The sequence below is a fragment of the Bos javanicus genome, chromosome 19, assembly GCF_032452875.1.
Source record: "Bos javanicus breed banteng chromosome 19, ARS-OSU_banteng_1.0, whole genome shotgun sequence".
In the NCBI taxonomy this organism is placed as follows: Eukaryota; Metazoa; Chordata; class Mammalia; order Artiodactyla; family Bovidae; genus Bos; species Bos javanicus.
In genome coordinates this window covers 36,662,827-36,679,976 of record NC_083886.1, presented here as the reverse complement: position 1 = coordinate 36,679,976, position 17,150 = coordinate 36,662,827, and the positions used below count along the sequence as shown (strand labels likewise).

General features: G+C 58.9%; 1 protein-coding gene across 1 annotated transcript in view; it reads right to left on the bottom strand.

The window, feature by feature from the left end:
• MAP2K3 (mitogen-activated protein kinase kinase 3) overlaps positions 1-16,530 on the bottom strand; it is a 34,230-nt gene extending 17,700 nt beyond the window's left edge. The window contains exons 1-11 of the mRNA XM_061391316.1: positions 16,313-16,530; positions 7,704-7,770; positions 7,379-7,427; positions 6,526-6,639; positions 6,310-6,429; positions 5,770-5,886; positions 4,838-4,889; positions 3,629-3,756; positions 3,122-3,199; positions 1,284-1,423; positions 189-234 (exon numbers count right to left, since the gene is read on the bottom strand). Of these exons, the coding sequence (XP_061247300.1) occupies positions 189-234; positions 1,284-1,423; positions 3,122-3,199; positions 3,629-3,756; positions 4,838-4,889; positions 5,770-5,886; positions 6,310-6,429; positions 6,526-6,639; positions 7,379-7,427; positions 7,704-7,770; positions 16,313-16,361 (960 nt within the window). The 5' untranslated portion in view covers positions 16,362-16,530. The remainder of the gene's footprint in view (positions 1-188; positions 235-1,283; positions 1,424-3,121; positions 3,200-3,628; positions 3,757-4,837; positions 4,890-5,769; positions 5,887-6,309; positions 6,430-6,525; positions 6,640-7,378; positions 7,428-7,703; positions 7,771-16,312) is intronic.
• Positions 16,531-17,150: the final 620 nt, after the last annotated feature.

The following is a 17,150-nucleotide window of genomic DNA, read 5'->3' as shown; positions in this document are numbered from 1 at the left end:
TGCTGGCCCTCTGCCCCACTCCAAGAGCCTGGCATGAAGGGTGAAAGAGGGAGCCAGAGTACACAAGTGAATGAGAGAATGAACGACAAAGTTCCTCAAAGAATTCTGAATGCAGAGGCAAGCCAGAGGAGCTGCCCACTGCTGTGCATAGAGGCAGCCCTCTCCCAGAGAGCCCCACCCACACTCACCATCAGCTCCAGGTAGCTCATGCGTTCCGCGGGGTTCTTTCTCAGGCTAGGAGAGAACAGGGTATGCTGGGGCCAGGATGGCAGGGAAGTGAGTCCAGCCCATCCAGGCCAGTCAAGTCAGGCTGGGCTCAGCCCTGCCCAAGCAGCAAGGAGACACACATGCTCCCGAGGCTCAGGAAAGAAAGGACTGACCTGTCCTGGGGGCTTCCAAGGGCAGAGTGGGATCCATGGTGCCCACCACAGAGACTGGACCAAGTTTCTTTGCCTCCTGGGGTGTGAGCTTTCTTATCTCTATAGTGACCTAGGAGATTTCCAATGATCCCAGTACTAAAATGCTACCATTAACCATCATATGCTTGGTGTCCTTAATCGAGAGAGGAAGTTCCTTACCATGGGTGCTGGGAGAGAATGACCCTGTCTGCCAGGCGCACCTGTTTTCAGACTTTCTTATTTTCCAGTGAAAGAAAGAAAGGCTGTGAATTCTCCCCTGAGCGTCTCTCTGGCCACAGCACAAAGCTGTTGGTATGTTATACTCTCAGTCTTCACTTCTCACTACTTTATAATTTTATGTTTTAGATCTCTCTTATAACCCAAGAGTATATTAGAAGAATTTACTTTTAATTTCCTTGTAGCTTTTATCTCTATAGTTTGTATTTTCTGTTCCATCTAATTATAGTTAAGAGAATGTGGCCTATACGACTTTACCTCCTGCCTTTTCCCTTATTTCCTCTATAATCTCAAACATAATTAATCTTTATAAGGATCTTGTGGGCATTCTTTAATGTGATACAAAGTTCTAAACATCAACAAAAGCAAATTCACTGTGCATTTAAATCCTCCATATACTCTTCATTTTCTTTTTGATCTATGTCATCTGTCCATTTCTAGAGGAACTGTATTAAAAACTCTTCCCAGGACCATAGTTTGTCAAATTATCCTTATACTCTATTTCTGCCTACTATTTTCATGCTGTTATTGGGGTTTATCTGCTCAAAAAGGAGACCGGGCCCAGGGAGGATGGGATCTGGCCAGGGCAGGGAAGGGTACTGACTGGGCTCAGGGAGACCCTCAGGTCTGAGCAGGGCTGAGACTCACCACTGTGCAGTAAAGTCCACAAACTCAGGGGAGAAACGGTCAGCTGGGAGCTGGGGGGACGGCTCCTCTACCACCTGCTTCAGCTGCTGGAAGGGGGTCCCCCAGGACTCGTAAGGAAATCGCAGAATGGCCATCTCGATCTGCAGTGGAGATAGCACTGCTGGGTCAGAGACACCCACACTCCCACACGGAAGCAAAGCCTCCAAAGATCCTGCCTGTCCTAGTCCAGCAGCCAGAGCTGGACTGTGAGGCAGGTTAAGGGGCTGACAGGTGACATCAGTCCAAAGATGAAAGCCAAGGGACAGAGGAGTTAGTTCTTCTGTCCCAGCCAGCAAAGACTATATAGCTCATGGTACAAATTCAACCCTGAGTTTTGACTGGCTTGGCTATCAGGTTTTCAAACAATCTGAATTCAGAAGGTTTTGCATTAAAACCCAGGTTCCAGCTAACCTGGAAAAATCAGAGGGCTGGCAGCCTGGGGTGCTCCCCATAAAGCTGCTGTCAGCAAAGCGCCTTAGAAGAGCGATCAGCTTCGAAGTTCCCCACAAACCACTCCCTCCTCCCTAATGTCTCAGCAACACCTTAGCGTCTGCTGCCGTTTATGTGGGCTGTTGTTATTACTGAAAAGGCAAGCGGGAAATGAAATGATTCTCATGAGCTTGCAGGAGGAATGTTAGACTGAGAGGTTCATCTTCTGGGCTGTGCAGCAATCTACCAGGCCCCATTAGGAAATGAAGTCTGCAGCCTTTCTCCTCCACAAAGCCCCCACCACCCAGCCACCAACGCCTGGGAACCCCACCTCCAATGCTTCCCCCTCCAGGAAGCCTTTCTACTCTGATCCTGCCACTGTTTCTCCTCGACTCCCTGGACACAAGGTTGCCATGGCCTCATCGCTTCTACTAGACCCAGATCTCCCTGTGCCCCATGCCTCGCCTGCAGGAGTCATTTGTAGGAAAGAATGGCTGGCTCACAACAAACTCTGCTTCCAATTTTGACTGCTGACATGAAAATTCAGGTCCACCTCCCTGACAAGCGATCACCATAATAAACAGGAGACACCTCAACTCAAGCAGACGCACCCACACAGGTCACCAGTTGTGCTCAAAAAGCACCTTCTCATCAGGCTCTAGGCTCCCCTCCAGCCAAGACACAAACAGGCCCACAGATGGAGGTGACACAGTGTGGCGGGAATGGCTATGACCCTGGATTTTCATAGGGCCAAGACAGCCTTTCTTCCCTATAGTTTCCACTGACTCCGGCACACAGGAGTGAGGACCCTACCTGGGCTGCAGAGAAGGATGCAGTGGCCACCAGAACTTAAGGACGAAAACAGCTTAAGGACAAAAACCTTGGACCTAGTCATTTCTCTCCTGGTAATTTTTTCTAAAAGAGCTCAAAAAATGAAAACATAAGCAGCCTCTGGGCATAGAGACACATAGTATGGCATTATTTGTGGGAGTAAACGTGGAGAAGCAGCAAAAATGAGTAGGGCAGGTCGCTGAGCCTCGCCACTGTCGTGAAGCCCTCGTGCACAGGGAGCCAGTTGGTCTGGGGCTGGCTGTGCATTCTCAGTCAGCACCACAAGCCCTGAGGAAGTCCAACAGGAAGTCATCACCGACGAGAGCGGCATAACGTTGCCCTAACCCAGGGAGGGCATGAGGCATCTGCGGACACGCCACTGAGGACACCATAATCTTTGATGGCACTGTCTCTTCTCACATTGTGAAGCCAACCAACCCTTCTGTCCAGGCTAGACTATCTGGCCCCCAGAAGCCCACAGACCTGGCACAGCCCCCACCTGTGCTCCACCCGACCAGCAAGGGTGCCCCAGGCCATACCATGGTGATGCCGAGGCTCCAGACATCGGACTTGACATTGTAGCCTTTCTGGTTCAGTTCTGGGTTGATTCTCTCAGGCTGGAAGAGAAGCCAGAGGAGGGTCACCCAGTCCCCCTCAGCTGGGTCTGGTTGCCCCCCACAAAAACTTAGGGGCCAGCGCTCACCCATCCTACCTCCCCCAGAGCAAGTGTGGAAGCTGAGGCTGGTGAGGGCCCGGGTCTCGAGGTGGAAGCCTAAGTCTTGCCACACAGCTGCCACACCTGGGGGTCCCACCTTGGGGTATCGGCAACTCTCGCAGGCCCCACCAGCCACCCCCCTGAGGTGAAACCTATCATCCAAATGGACACCGTGGGGCCAGTCAGAAAGGGGTGGAGAGGGCTGAGAAGGAGAATCCCTCTAGAAGGAAATTCAGGGTCTGGGGAGGCCTCATTCCTGATGGAGCAGGAGGACACAGCTAGGTGCCTAAGCCTGGCTGCTTCCTCTGGGCATGACCTGGGAACCACTTACGGCCATGTAGGGTTTGCAGCCAGCATCCATTGTCTTGGCCACGGAATCCACCAAGTAACCACTGATCCCAAAGTCACACATCTTCACGTGGCCCTCCTTGTTGATAAGGACATTGGACGGCTTCACATCTGCCAGAAGTAGGACACGCCTTTCAGCTACTGGTTGTTGGCCCCCACTGCCCAGGTCAGAGCTGGTAGCCACACAGTCAGGAGCCCCGGCCTCCAGCCATAGGTGGGGAGAGAAGTTGGCTCCACCAGGGCTTCCCCCAGGACCATGTCTTTGCAGCTTCACAGTTGGGACTCAGCCTCCACTTACCAGTGCAACCTCTGGCTCTGGGGTCCACCCAGATGCAGGGAACCCATCACTAACAGTATGAGCACTGTAAACCACCCAGTATCCACCCTGAGGGGCCAGCAGTCTTGGCCAGGAAGCACAAGGCAGCCGCTCAAACACAGGAGGCGGGTCTGTGGGAAAACCCGGAGCCCCAGGACTCAAGGTGGGCACGGAGCGGGCACAGAGTGGGCACAGAGTGGACACGGAGTGAGCTAGGGGGCACAGCGGGGCCATCCAGCAAGCACACGCACAGGATACACTCGAATCCCTCCTGCCTTTTACGAGGACGTCTGCAGGGGCTCAGAGAGACGCCCAAAGGGTCCACGAAAACCTGCCAACAGCAGTGACCCGGGGACCACTGAGTGGGCTAATGAACTCCGTGTGGAAAAGCAGACCCCTCAGAACACAGAGGGAGGGGACAGGCAGGACACACACAGCCCCACCAAGTCTCAGAATCACTAGCCCAATTGGGAGGCTGAGAACAAGCAAAACCAACCCCCTTGAGAAAATCAGTGGAGTCAGGGGCTGGGGCGTTACAGGGCAAGAAAGGGAGGGGAGGGTGGGCGTGACCCAGTGTAAACGATGATCGGATTCGTGCAGCACGCTCCTCAACACGTAAACAACACGTTGAGACAAGATGGGCTGGCTTTCCCAGGATGAAGGTCCACCCTGTCCGCGCTCTGAGCACCAGGGAACAAAACTGGGACGGGCCTGGGGGCTGACGGGAACGGCTGAGAGGAGTGGACAGCGGCCCGGACCCAACGGGCACATCACAGCCTGTCGCCTCCCAGAGCCTCAGCATCACAGGCCCGGCAGGACCACGGGAACGTGTGTGTGAGGCCAGGCCCCTCCTCACCAGCCGGCCCAGGCACTGACCTCTGTGGATCACAGACAGCTTGCTGTGCAGGTGTTCCAGGGCCCTCACGATCTGGTGTATGGGATAGGAAGTGGGGAGAAACAGGTCGCATCAACAGTGACAGAGCCATAAGACTCCCCACCCAGGGCTGTCTGTCGCCCTTCCCCAGGTCACACCCAGCCCCTCACCACCTGAGGCTCCCGCCCACATCCCAGCCTTTGCTGGGGTGTCCTGGCCACCCTGATACTGATACACCTGGTTCCTACACTGCTCTGAATGGGCCAGGGTCTCAGGTGATGTGACCAAGACCCTGGGGAGTCTGACTTATGAACCCCCAGAGTGCTGTCCCTCCCTCCACCAGACTCCTGAGTAGAATCTGGCCCTTCTGCAGCCTCCTTGCATCCACCCCCCTCCCCTACTAGCAGTCACTGGGCTACATGCTCAGAGCCACTCCCCACAGGAATCACCCGGAAGATTCTGACTCAACGCCCTGGGGGGTAAGTTTACATGTTCGCAGCTGTGGTCAGGGATGAGGACCACAGGTACACAGACCCCACTCCCCTTCTGCTTTGGCTGCTGGGTGCTCATGCCCAGGGAGCCGCCTGCCCTAGGACACGCAAGCTCAAGAGGCAGACCCGTGGTTTTCTCCCCTGACTGCGTGCCTCTGCGAGCTGCCTCCGAGCATCTTCAGGATAAGGAAGCTGTGAACACTAAGTCCTCTTCTGTGGCCTCAAAACTCAGGAGCTGCACAGGAAGGCCCAGAGATCCTGGCTCTGCCAAATCTCTGTTGCTCCAGGGTCCCTGGGGTCTCCTGAGCAGGCTCTGCTCCAGGGTGGGGGCACCTGGGGCTTCCAAGGGCAGCTGCCCAGCTGCAGGACCACAGCTGGAGGCTACACCGGGGGCCCAGCTCTGCCCAAGACACTACCATTGGGACCCCCTCAACCCCACTTACAGACACAGCGATCTCCCCGAGAATGTCTTCTGGGATCGTCATGCCCTTGTCTAGCACCTTCCGATAGAACTTGTCCAGGGACGTGTCCATGAGCTCCATGCAGATCCACACGTCTCCCTGAAGGTGGACAGCCACAGCTCAGCCACATCCGCCCAGGGCTACCTGGCCCAGCATCCTCCCATGCCCATCCCCATGGAGCCGGCCAGCCCCCGACACACCTCCACCCCTCAGCCCTCAGGGGATCTCTGACCTCCCAGCCCCTCCCCGACAAGGCTCGCCTACACTGCTGGGTCCACATGGCAGCCTCCCCCGACTGTCACCTTGGCTCTCCCCCGTCAGACTCCTACTTCCACGGCTCATCCCAGCTCTGACCCTGGCCGATGGGTCCCTTCACCGGCAACATACTGTCCCCCACCCCCACGCCCCATCCAGGATAGCCTTCTGAGAAGGCTGGGTGCAGCATTCCCTGGGGTAACCCCAAGCTCCTGGGCTCCCTGCCAGCTGACTCGGCCAGTGGGGAGGCTGGCCATGTTTCCTCACCTCTCTAAAGAGGGCCCCATAGAAGGTGACGGTGTAGAAACAGTCCACCGTGCGCATGTTGACATCTAGGTCCATGAGCAGGCGCTTCTGCTCCTGAGAGTTCACGGTGGCCCGGATGCGCTGCGGGGGGAGGGGCTGCGGTCAGAGCCCGGGCGGCAGGGGTGCAGCCCCAGGTGCCCCCAGTTCTGATGGCCCTGGGTCGGGGACAGTGCTCACCTTCACGGCCATGATGGTGCCACTCTGGGCATGCCGCACCTTCTCCACCACCCCATAGGCACCTCGGCCCAGCTCTGAAATGGTCACCAGGTCATCCGCCTCCACCTCAAAGTTCTTAGGGGACAGAAAGGAGAGAGGGTTCAGGGGGGCCAAGTCAGGCACCAGTGGAGATGCTGGGGCAGCAGAAAGAGAATCGCCAGCCAGTCAAGTCTTGTGCTCAAGTCTTGCACCAGCCACTTCTGCTGTGTCCTGGGGTAAGTCACGTAACCTCTCTGAGCTTCCCCTCCCCTTCTCTAAAACAGGCACAGCACCTACATCGGAAGGCTACTACAGGGTGTCAGCACATCAGCCTGGGAAATGCTCCCAGCGGTACTGGGTCCTAAAGAGATGCCCTTTTCCTCTCACCCTACCCTCTCAGGTGGCCAGACTCACTCATTCATCACCTATGGCGTGTAAGTCCCTGTTTCAGGCTCTGGGAACACAGACAGGACAAAAGAACGGCCTTGCCTCCCAGGGAGTAACGAGGCCCTGGTCGTCTACCCTCCCTCTTGACCTGCTGCCAGAGGAAGCAAGCAGGCGGATGAACAAGACTCCTGAGCATGTCCTGTGGGCAGCACACGGCCTCCAAGCCTGGCTTCCCAAGGGAACCACTGGCCTCAGGAGGTGCCAGTGAAACGCAGGCCCTTTGGGCAGAGCCAGGGATCTGCACACTCAGCACCGTGACTCCAGCTCCCCAGGGCCCAGGAGGTAGCCACCAGATGGGCCACCTGGTCAGCATCGAGGAGCCAGGCCCCCTCTACAGCCCAGCTCTGTCTCCACCCACAGACACCTCCTAGGGTCTGTTGACACCTACCCTGTCTCCAATGGTGATGAATGCCCGGGAGTCCAGGTTCCGGGGGAGCCTGCAGGGGAGAGTGGAGGCGTGAGCCCCAGAGAGCTCTGCCCTCTCAAGGGGGTCCCCACCCCCCCCACAGTCACCAAGCATCTGTGGGGCAGCACATGGCCTGTCACATGTACACGCCCTCAGATGGGCAAGGAGGGCTCCGAGAGGACAGGCGAGGCACATGGCCCCCGCAGCTGCTTAGAGGAGATGCTGCCCACACAGGCGGCCTGGCCCCCAACACTGGCCCCTGCAGGAGGCCTTCCAGGCAGTGCCAGAGGAACTGAGGCCAACTCACGTGGGGCTGGGCGCCGGCGGCTTGGACATGCAGGAGATTCGTAAATCCTTTTTCCTCCTGGACTTTCCTAAAAGGGAGAGAAGGGAGCATGCAGTCAATCACTGGTCAACCAACATCCCCAGGGACAGAGAGGGACAGGTCCCAGGGGCCCGGCACAGACACAGATGCCAAGGGCCACTGTGGTCAGTGCCAGGATGGGACCCCAAGGCCTCCAGGCACCCAGAGGACATGTCCAGCCCAGGCTAGAGGGTCCAAGCCCCGCCGGTCATCCTGAAACAGTCACTCCACGGTCATCTGAGAAAAGACAGCACCCCCCAAGGAAGATGAGCCTGCTCCCCAGCCCTCATGAGGCCCCTGCACTCCCAGGCCTGAAGAGTGAAAGCTGAAGTCCCAACACCCAGTACCTCTGAGCATGATCCTACTTGAGATTTACAGAAATGACCAGGTCACAGTGAGGTCACAAAGTGGAGCCCTGATCCAACACAACAGGCTCCTTAAAAAGGAGAAGCTTGGACACAGAGACAAGACATGCATCAGGGAGGAAGACGACCATCTGCGGCCGCAGCAGGACCAGCCCTGTGAAACCTAGATGGGGCTCTAGCCACCAGACAGGAAGTCCAGTATTGAAGCCACCCAGCAAGCGGGGCTTTGTCTAACGGGCATTACTCACAGCCAGGCCCATGGGCCAGGACCCTATGTCCAGGCACCCGTGTGCAGGCCCTGTATGTGTGCAGGTGCCCGTGTGCAGGCCCCGTGTGCAGGCCCCCCATGTGCAGGGCCCGTGTGTGCAGGCCCCCATGTGCAGGCCCCGTGTGTGCAGGCCCCGTGTGTGCAGGCCCCGTGTGTGCAGGCCCTGTGTGTGCAGGCCCCCGTGTGCAGGCCCTGTGTGTGCAGGCACCCGTGTGCAGGCCCCGTGTGTGCAGGCACCCCGTGTGCAGGCCCCCTGTGCATACACCCTGCCCTCTCTCAGCCTCAGCTGCCCCAGAAAGGGCCCAGGTGGAGAAGCATGAGGACCCACAGTCACACCTGACACCATCAGCACTTCACCCCAACTCACTCCCGGCTGACTGGGGGTGCGGAGGGGGTGGGGGCTGGCGGGGGAGATAAGCCCAGCAGGCCTACAGGGGTCAAGGCAGGGCGGACTCAGGCCTGAAGCTGGACCCAAGGCCTCATCTCACCCCTGCCTACCGCCCCAGGCAGGCTTCATGCCTCTGGGCCTCAGATTCCCCACTGGGAGGAGCCCTGTCCCCAGCTCCAGCTAGGAGGGCGTGAGGTGAGAGGGGACCAGCAGGGTCCAACCTTCCCGGGAGTAGGCCCAGGCACTGGACAGGACTCCCTGAGGCACAAGCAGGGCCAGCTCTGGCCAGGCCCACTCTCTCCACACCTGCACAGTTTGTTCCTTTACTGTTTAAAGTTTGCCAACATCAAGGGCCCCAGGAAGCCCGCTCCCCTCCCCAAGGAGCTGGATGGGCCTGAGCCCCAAGGCAACACCTCCTCAGCCCACGCCTCCTGGGGACCGACGAGGGGTCACCTCTCCAAGCAGTCATGTCCCCGGCTCTCGGCCAGCTGAGAATGTGGCCCGGTGCCCAGCCTGCAGTTGGTGCTGAAGAAGAATGGGCATCACAAGCACTGGGCAGCCCTGGAACTAGACCACCTGGAGCAAAAACAGTGACCACACACCTCTCCTGCGGCCCAGTGCCTCCTCCAGGCTCCCGCCCAAGGCCTGCACCCCTTGCCTCGGTGTGCACACCCTCTTGAAGCCACCTCTGGACCAGGTTTGGATCGAGCCTCCAGCACACCCTGCTGTATGGCCTCAGCACCTCATCTGTGAACCCAGATGGGCCCCTGAGCTTGGGTCCAGTGGTGGGGGGGCTGGCACTGCCATCCAGTGACGGGCAGGAGCATCAGTGCCCCTGCGGAGACAAGGCCCAGGCCCAGCTGTACTTAGAGCAGGGTGAACCACCCACCTGTGGGAGGGGCTCCAGCATCTGCCTGGGGTGGGTGGGCAGACACCTGCAGCCTCTCCTCAGGGGGGCCCCAGGCCCCCTTCATCTGTGGGCCTGTCTCCCCAGGCTGGGCGTCCTGTGCTGGAACATCCTGGCCTGTGGGGTGGCACCTCTACCCCGCAGATGCCAGTAGCACCCCAAGTTGCTGAATGTCTTCAGATCTGGCCTCAGGGCCTGCCTGCTCAGTGCTGAGGGGATGGAGGCTGTGAGCTGGATGGCTTGGGGCCCTCCCATGGACTCTGCAGATGAGAAGGGCCGCAGGAGGTGGGGGCACAAGGGAGGTGGGGTCCCGGGGCTTAGGAAGCCAGCATGTGGCCAAGTGGCCACCTCGCCACTGTGGGGTGGTGGGCAGGAGCGGGGGGCGGGCAGAGCTGCTAGGCTGAGCGGCCCCAGCCCAGCCTGGTGCTCCCTGTGGGCTCAGCACTGGGGGCGCTGTGGCAGATGCGGGCCTGGCTGTGGAGACTCCTTGGAGTGGAGAGCCCTGGTTTCCCTAAGTGAGGTGAATCGAGGAGCTTCTCCTCCAGGGGCATCGTGACTCCTAGCGGAGACAGGAAAGGCCTGCATGTGAGTGGCAGGCTGCTGCTATCATGGACAAGAGGGCGTTAGAGAGAGGCCCCCACCTCCGACAACCAGCCATGTTGCCTTGTCTGTAAAACGGGATGAAATCACTCCACACTGAGGTCATGGCTGGGCAGTTGGCACACCCCTGTGCTAGGGGCAGGCTCCAGGTGCCCAGTCAGGTCCTGAGCAGGCCTGGGCTGGAGGTACAGAGGTGGGGACGTAGCTCAATGCAGGCTGGGCGCTGCTCTAAGTGCTGTATCTGACAACGACAGGCAGGTGCTTTTTTTCATCCCCACTGTATGAATGAGGATACTTAGGCTCAGAGAGAGGGGAGGGACTTACCCAGGACCACCCAGCCTGTAAGGCACAAAGGTGGGATTTGAACTTGTCGCAGAGAGAGCCTTGCTTTTGGCGACAGGGTTGCACAAGAGCCAAGGCAAGTGTGGAGTGAGTAGAGACTCGGCTCTGGGGCTGCGGGCTGTGCCGTCAGGGTACATGCTCAGCAGTGGGCCCAGGGCCGCCTGGGTCAGGCCCTTTGGCCAGGACTGAGCCTCCGCTGCTGGCCCTCAGACACCCGGCTTGAAGTGCATCCCTTTACACTCCCTGATGGCGCCCAGACACCTCTGTTGACACACGAGGCCCTTCACTTGTCCCCTTGCACCATTCGCTTGTGAAAATCTTAAGAGAAACCCTGGAAGCTACACAATGATGCAGTCAATGAAAGTCAGGGCTGGTGGTACAGCTGCCCAGGGGGAACACTGTACCACTGGGAGCCTGAGATTCACTTGAAGCAATAACAGCTGGAGACGCTGAGACACGCTCAGTGCTTCCACATGTTAACACGCTGACCCTCAACAGAGGCCCCAGTATCACCCCCATGGTGCAGTTCCTCACTGCCGGCCAGTTCCAACCTCTCCCCACCGGCCACCATACACCAGCGCTGGCCTCACAGACCACGGCGTGGATGCTGGCCCAGGACTCCTGCAGGTCAGTGAACCTAAATATACCACATGTACCTTAGGGCTCGATTTAAAACAATACAGAAATGATGAGCACAAAAGTCAGGACAGTTATCAGGAAGAGGCGACACTGAAGGGCTTCAGGGGCACAGAAATGTGAGATATTTTTTAGCTGAGTGTCAGGAGCACAGAATTCCCTTTTCTTTGTTTCTTAAAATGCAGAGGTACATTCTATACAATCTTGTGGTGTCTGCAGTTAAAACACACAAAAAGAACGGATGCCCACCTGCTGGTAGGCATCAGCAGCGGCTGCAGACCCAGCCCCCACACCACAGGAGGACAGTTCAGGGTTGCCTGGAGGGACACCAGGGGGGAAGGGTGACTGGACACAGCCTCCCAGAGAGCCAGGACAACCCCTGGGTTGTCCATTCAGCCTGCAGTGACACTCCAGAGAGGGGTCCTCAGGACATGGGGAGGGTGACAGGCACCTGTCCCCATCAGGGTGAGTCTGGTGACCCTTTCTCGGGGGGCAGGAGTCCCCAGAGCCACTGAGGGGGAAGCAACCACAGAAGCATCTGGGCAAGAAGCCTGACTCACGTGGACAATGCTGTGGGCACCTCTGAGAGGCACCGCCAAGGGGAGGCAGATACAGTCCCTAGAGACGATGAGCTCCAGCATGCAGAGCTGAGCTCCGGGCAGGCCCACCCCATCTCCCCCATCCAGTTGGCACGGGGCTCTCTGTGTGTTGTTCTTCCTCTGCAGCCCAACAGTGACCCCTCCCAAAACACTGACAATGTTCCCCACGGCCACCAAGGCCCTACCTCCCAGCTGCTCCCCATCAGCTCAGTGGCGAACCTTGAAGCTGGACCCTCAGAATCACTCCTCCACCGCCTCCTTTTCTCCAGCCAGGATGCTCCCCGGTCAAGAGAGTCCTCACCCAACCCTGCATACCCACAGCAAGTGCCCTGCCTGGCCCTGAAGGGGCTCTGCCCACTGAGCGGCTGGCCTAGGAGGCTCCCACTCTTCTGACTCCTGGTGCCACATGCCCTACACTGTGGGGGAGGCAACCATCCCATTCTCTCTGCTCCCCACAAGCCCTCCCCAGGAAGGCCCAAGAGGCCATGAAGCTCCCGGCTCCAGTGTGGGGACCAGAGCCTGGCAGGTGCCAGCTGCAGCCAAAGTCATGTCATAAGGCTTAAAGTCCACCATCAAGGTCCCCATTCTGTTTGTTCATCCACCAACGAACAACTGCCACCACCATAACAACGGGAAAATAACAGATGACATTTGTTTGACAAACACTATCTCCCACCTTTACCACCACTCTGAGATAGGGGGTTGGTTACTCTCACTTTACAGAAGAGGAGACTAAGGGTCAGAGAGGGCACCTGAGGAAGCTGGGAAGCAGTGGAGCGAGTCAGAATTTGAACACAGGCCCACCCACCCCTGAGCCCAGGCTCTGCCCACTTCCTGTCTCACTGAGGTTCCTCATAGGCAGAGGGCAGTCTCTGTTGTTCCTGTACCTGGTACTAGCGAGGGGGATGAGGCTGTCTACACACATCCTCGCAGCTGCCAGCATGCAGGGTTCCCATACCCATTCTGCAGGTGAAGAAGCTGAGGCCTGCATCTGAGAGCTGGGCACTGCCAGGGGACTGAAAGCATTACAGTGGGCAGTGGACGTCCAGCGTTACATCGGGGGGGCTGGGCTGGGATCTGACCAGAGTCTTCGCCTCTGTGGGAGTTCAGGGCACCTCTGCTCCTCTGCAGCCCGGAGCCCCCAGCTGCACATCTGAGCAGGAGGAGCCCCTGGGCCGAGGGCAGTGAACAGTCACCACCACCTGCTCCAGCTCCATGAGCAAGAGGAAGTTTCTGGGGGGATGGGCGAGGGGCCAGGAGCAGGGGTCTGGAGCCACCCCGTACCAGGTCCAGGGAGGGGGCCGCCTCCACGCCCAACCCAGGACCAGAGGCCGGCCCATGAGGCGGGGACTCAGCCCCCCTCCCACCCACCAGCAGCCAGGCATTGGCCCTTTAAGCTGCAGCCGGCAGGCTGGCATGCCCCAAGAGTGAGTCAGTGCCCAGTGCCCGCTGACTCACCCGCCGGAAGCCTCCTGCTGCCCCGGCCCTCTCCCCGCACAAGTGACTGAGAACTTTGCTCCCTTCAGGCCCTGAGCCACAGGCTGGCTGATAGACAGTTTCCTGTGCGTCATGCCAGGGGTGGGGGAAGTCCCCAAGATGCCACCTTCCAATCTTTCCAAGAGCCAGGGACAGGACGGGTAGGGGAGGGCAGCCACATGGCAGGAAGGGCCAGGACACTGTGCGCCTGCAGCCTCAGTGTGCCCAGGGGGCAGCAGGAGGCACAGGAGGATCAACCAGGAAGTGCCCATGGGGGCAGCACTCACAGTGCAGCTGGGGGCACCCCAAGGACAAATGTGGCTGGAGGCAGCAGACCCAGACTGTGCTATCCAAACGTGCCCCTGCCCTCTGACCCTGGCTGCTCTCAGCCTCTGACCCCAGGCAGAGATGGCCTGTGGGCAAGGGGGCTGGGAAAATATCAGGGCTACGGGGCCTGGGGCCTCATGCACTCTTGGAAACTCCCCGGGCCAGTGGCAGGGAAGGCAGGACAGGGCACCCCTGCAGGGCAGGAAGCTCAGAGGTAAAGCTCTCTAAGGTCAGGTGCCAACCACACCCTGCTTGGTCCAAATTCCTCAAGAAGGCGTGAAGAAAGACATCACTATGAGAAGGGCTAGGTCAAGCCACTCCTCCTGTCTGACCTCAGTTTTGTCACCTATCAAATGGGCCTCACTGCAGTGAGCATAAAGCGTGCCAGCTATAAAGGGTTGTGTACACATAAGGCACCATTTCTGGCTCAGGCCATCCTCCAGGTCAGGCATGGACTCAAGGAGATGCTTCTGGACAGAGGTGTGATGGGGAAGGGGAAGTGTCCCACCAGCTCAGCCCAAGCACCCAGCACAGAAAAGGGACACAGGGGAGCACTGGGCACTGAGTCCTAGAACCCTACTTCCATCTGTCACAGCTGTGTGACCTCAGGCAAGGCGCTGAACACTTCTGAGCCTCAGCTTCCTTGTCTGTGAATGAGGCTGTGAACCATAAATGGGTGAATGCATGGCACACAGGAAAAGTTTGGGATTTTCGGGGTGGGGGGGGGGGTATTGTGGCTTCCCTGCCACGTGTTGCCACAAACTCCAAAGAGATTAAGGGTGTCCCTGGGCCTTGAGTAGACCCCTGACCCTCCATCCAACCCACTCAACATCATCTGTTATCCAGACCCACAAACTGGAAACTCATCCTGGCCCTCTCTCTGCTGAGAGGCTCAGAGAAGACAATACCAGGGCTCAAGTCACACAGCATATAAGTGTTGCCCCAAAGTGCTTTATTCCTTCATACACCTGACTCCTCTCGCTTCCCAACCTTGCAACTTTAATTTTTATTTTGATGAGGCGTCCCCTGCCTGGAACAGCAGAAAGGGACTTCAAACACTGTTTCCAATCTCTTCTTTCTGCCCCTGAAAACCCTGTGGCCCAGAGAGGATCATGGACCTGCCTGAGGTCTCACAGCCTGGCCAGGCTAGGCCTACACCTGGAGCTGGGGAAGAGAAATGTCTGATTTCCCGGTTCCCAAGCTCCACGAGGTCGGCGCAGTGCAAGTCCCTGCTGGGTACTCACAGTAGCTAGGCAGCGGTCAGGGACCCAGCCTCCCACTTAGGTTAAGACTTAATTACCCTCCACCTGGCCGGCTGGGCTCGGGTCCACAGCCACTGCAGCCACCAGGAACAGCAGCAGGGAAGGAGGACCCACACCCTTCCTGGGATCCCATAAGCGCTCCAGCTGCCACCCCGGCCCCACCCAGAGAGACAGAGGCAGGGGTAACCCCTGATTAGGGCCCCTAAGGGCCAGCTGTTACCTTTCTCCTCCTCACTCTGCAGCTACAAACCAGGAGAGGCAAGGCCTGGATCCCACATGGCTGGGGCCTTTCCAGCAAGAAAAATGGTAACAGTAACACAGTCAGACTGTCTGCTAAGCGCTTCTCATCGTCATCACCCACAATTGCCTAGAACTCTTTAGTATTCACTATCTCACATCCTACGCCTGAAGTCCACGGAAGGTAGGTGTGATAAGGACACTCCTGCTGCTGGCGTGAAGCAGCAGGTTAGGGAGGCGGGGGCAGCCCATTCATTACGGATGCGTCCGGTTTGGAAATCTCTCACACAGTCCAGCCCTCTGAGACTCTGACATGCCAAAAACATCCTATCCTTTTCCTGCCAAAAAAAAAATCCCCCTTTCACCCTCCAAGTCTCGTCCTCCCCCTCTGCATGACAAATCCTGCTGCCGCAGCCGCCACCTCACAAAAATTTCCAAGAAGGCCGGCTGCTTGGAGAAGACAAAAGCAAGACCATTGCATAGCCAGCAACCGCCTGGCAGTTGGCCCTGGACCCACAGACAGCGGGGACAGACCTGGTAGCAATCAACCCTGCACAAGAGGAGATGGGGTCCCCCAGTACAAAGAGAAGCCTGCAAGTCCAGATGAGCGGAGCCAGTGGAGAGGCCATGCAGTAAGGTGTGATGGGAGGCCAAGAGAGGTTCCCCCTCACCGAGACAGGGCTGAAGGACGGCCAGGAAAGGGGCCATGTGGGGCCTACTAGGATGGAGAGCCTTGGGGGAGAGTTAGGGGAGGTCTGAGCTGGACTGTAGCCAGGACACCCACATGGGAGGGGGCGTTTACAGAGAGATCCCCAGAAGGGCAGTTAAACCCCAGCCAGGATACAGCCCTGGGACGCAGGAGTGGAGGGGGGCTGGGTGCAAGATGGGAATGAATCCCACCTGGGTCCCAACTGAGGGACCCAGACTGGGAGCGTTTGTTCCTGTCCATGCTGCAGTTAAGGTCCAAATGGGGAGGTCCAAGCAAGGTTTCTGACCTGGTGTGGGGTGATCAGAACGAAACCTTCGTCAGAGTTCGGGCTGGGCCCGAACCGATCAGGGAGGGGTTCCAGGCCGGGAAGCTGCCCGGGTGCGGGCCCGGCCGGGAGACCGCGCAGAGGTCGGGTCCGCAGCCCGGGCGTTCCTACCTTTGGACGTGGGCACGCCGGCGGGCGGGCTCGGGGCAGGGGACTCCATGGTGCGGGCGGGTCCGGGCGGCGGCAGAACTAGTCCAGGGGGCGGCGGGCTCGGCCCGGGCGGAGCGCGCTCATGGCTACGGGCGGGCGGGTGGCCCGGGCGGCGGGCAGGGCGGCAACAGGGACGTGTCCGCGGCAGGCGGCGGGGCCAGACTGGGCAGTGCGGCAGGGCCCCGGCGGGACGGCGCCGACGTAGGCCCCGCCCCGCGAACCCATTGGCCCTCCAGTCTCCGGGCCCGGCCCCTGCCTATCAAACGGCGTCGGGGGCCTGCCCGTCAAACTCAAGCCTCACCTTCCATTGGCCCAGGGCGTGGCTCCTCCCACAGACTGTCAAGCCCGCCCCTCACCGGGAAACCCGTCAGGCCCCGCCCCTTGGAGCCCGGGCGGGTCCTTCCCGCTGCGGGTCAGGAAACCAGCCCAGCCCACTCCTGGGCCCGCCCCGCTCGCGCAGGCTGGAGTGCCCAGAAATCCTGGGTACCCCAGGCCCGCCCAGCTGCGGCCCGGGAAGCGGAAAAGTGGGTGCTGCGGGCGTCAAAGTGCGCCCGCCCCCTGGTGGGGTCGAGATCACATCCCGCTTTGACTACTTCCTGGCCAGGCTGACCTGGGCAAGTCATGTCACCCCGGAGCCTGTTTCCGCGTCCCCGCCTCCAGGCGCTGCTGAAAGGAAGGGACCCAGGCTTCCGCAGACACTCAGAAGGTGTTTGTTGACTATTCATTACGGACGGACCAGCCCTCTCTCCTGCTCCCACGTGGAGCCTGGGGGATTTCAAGAGCCACTCACCAATCTGGC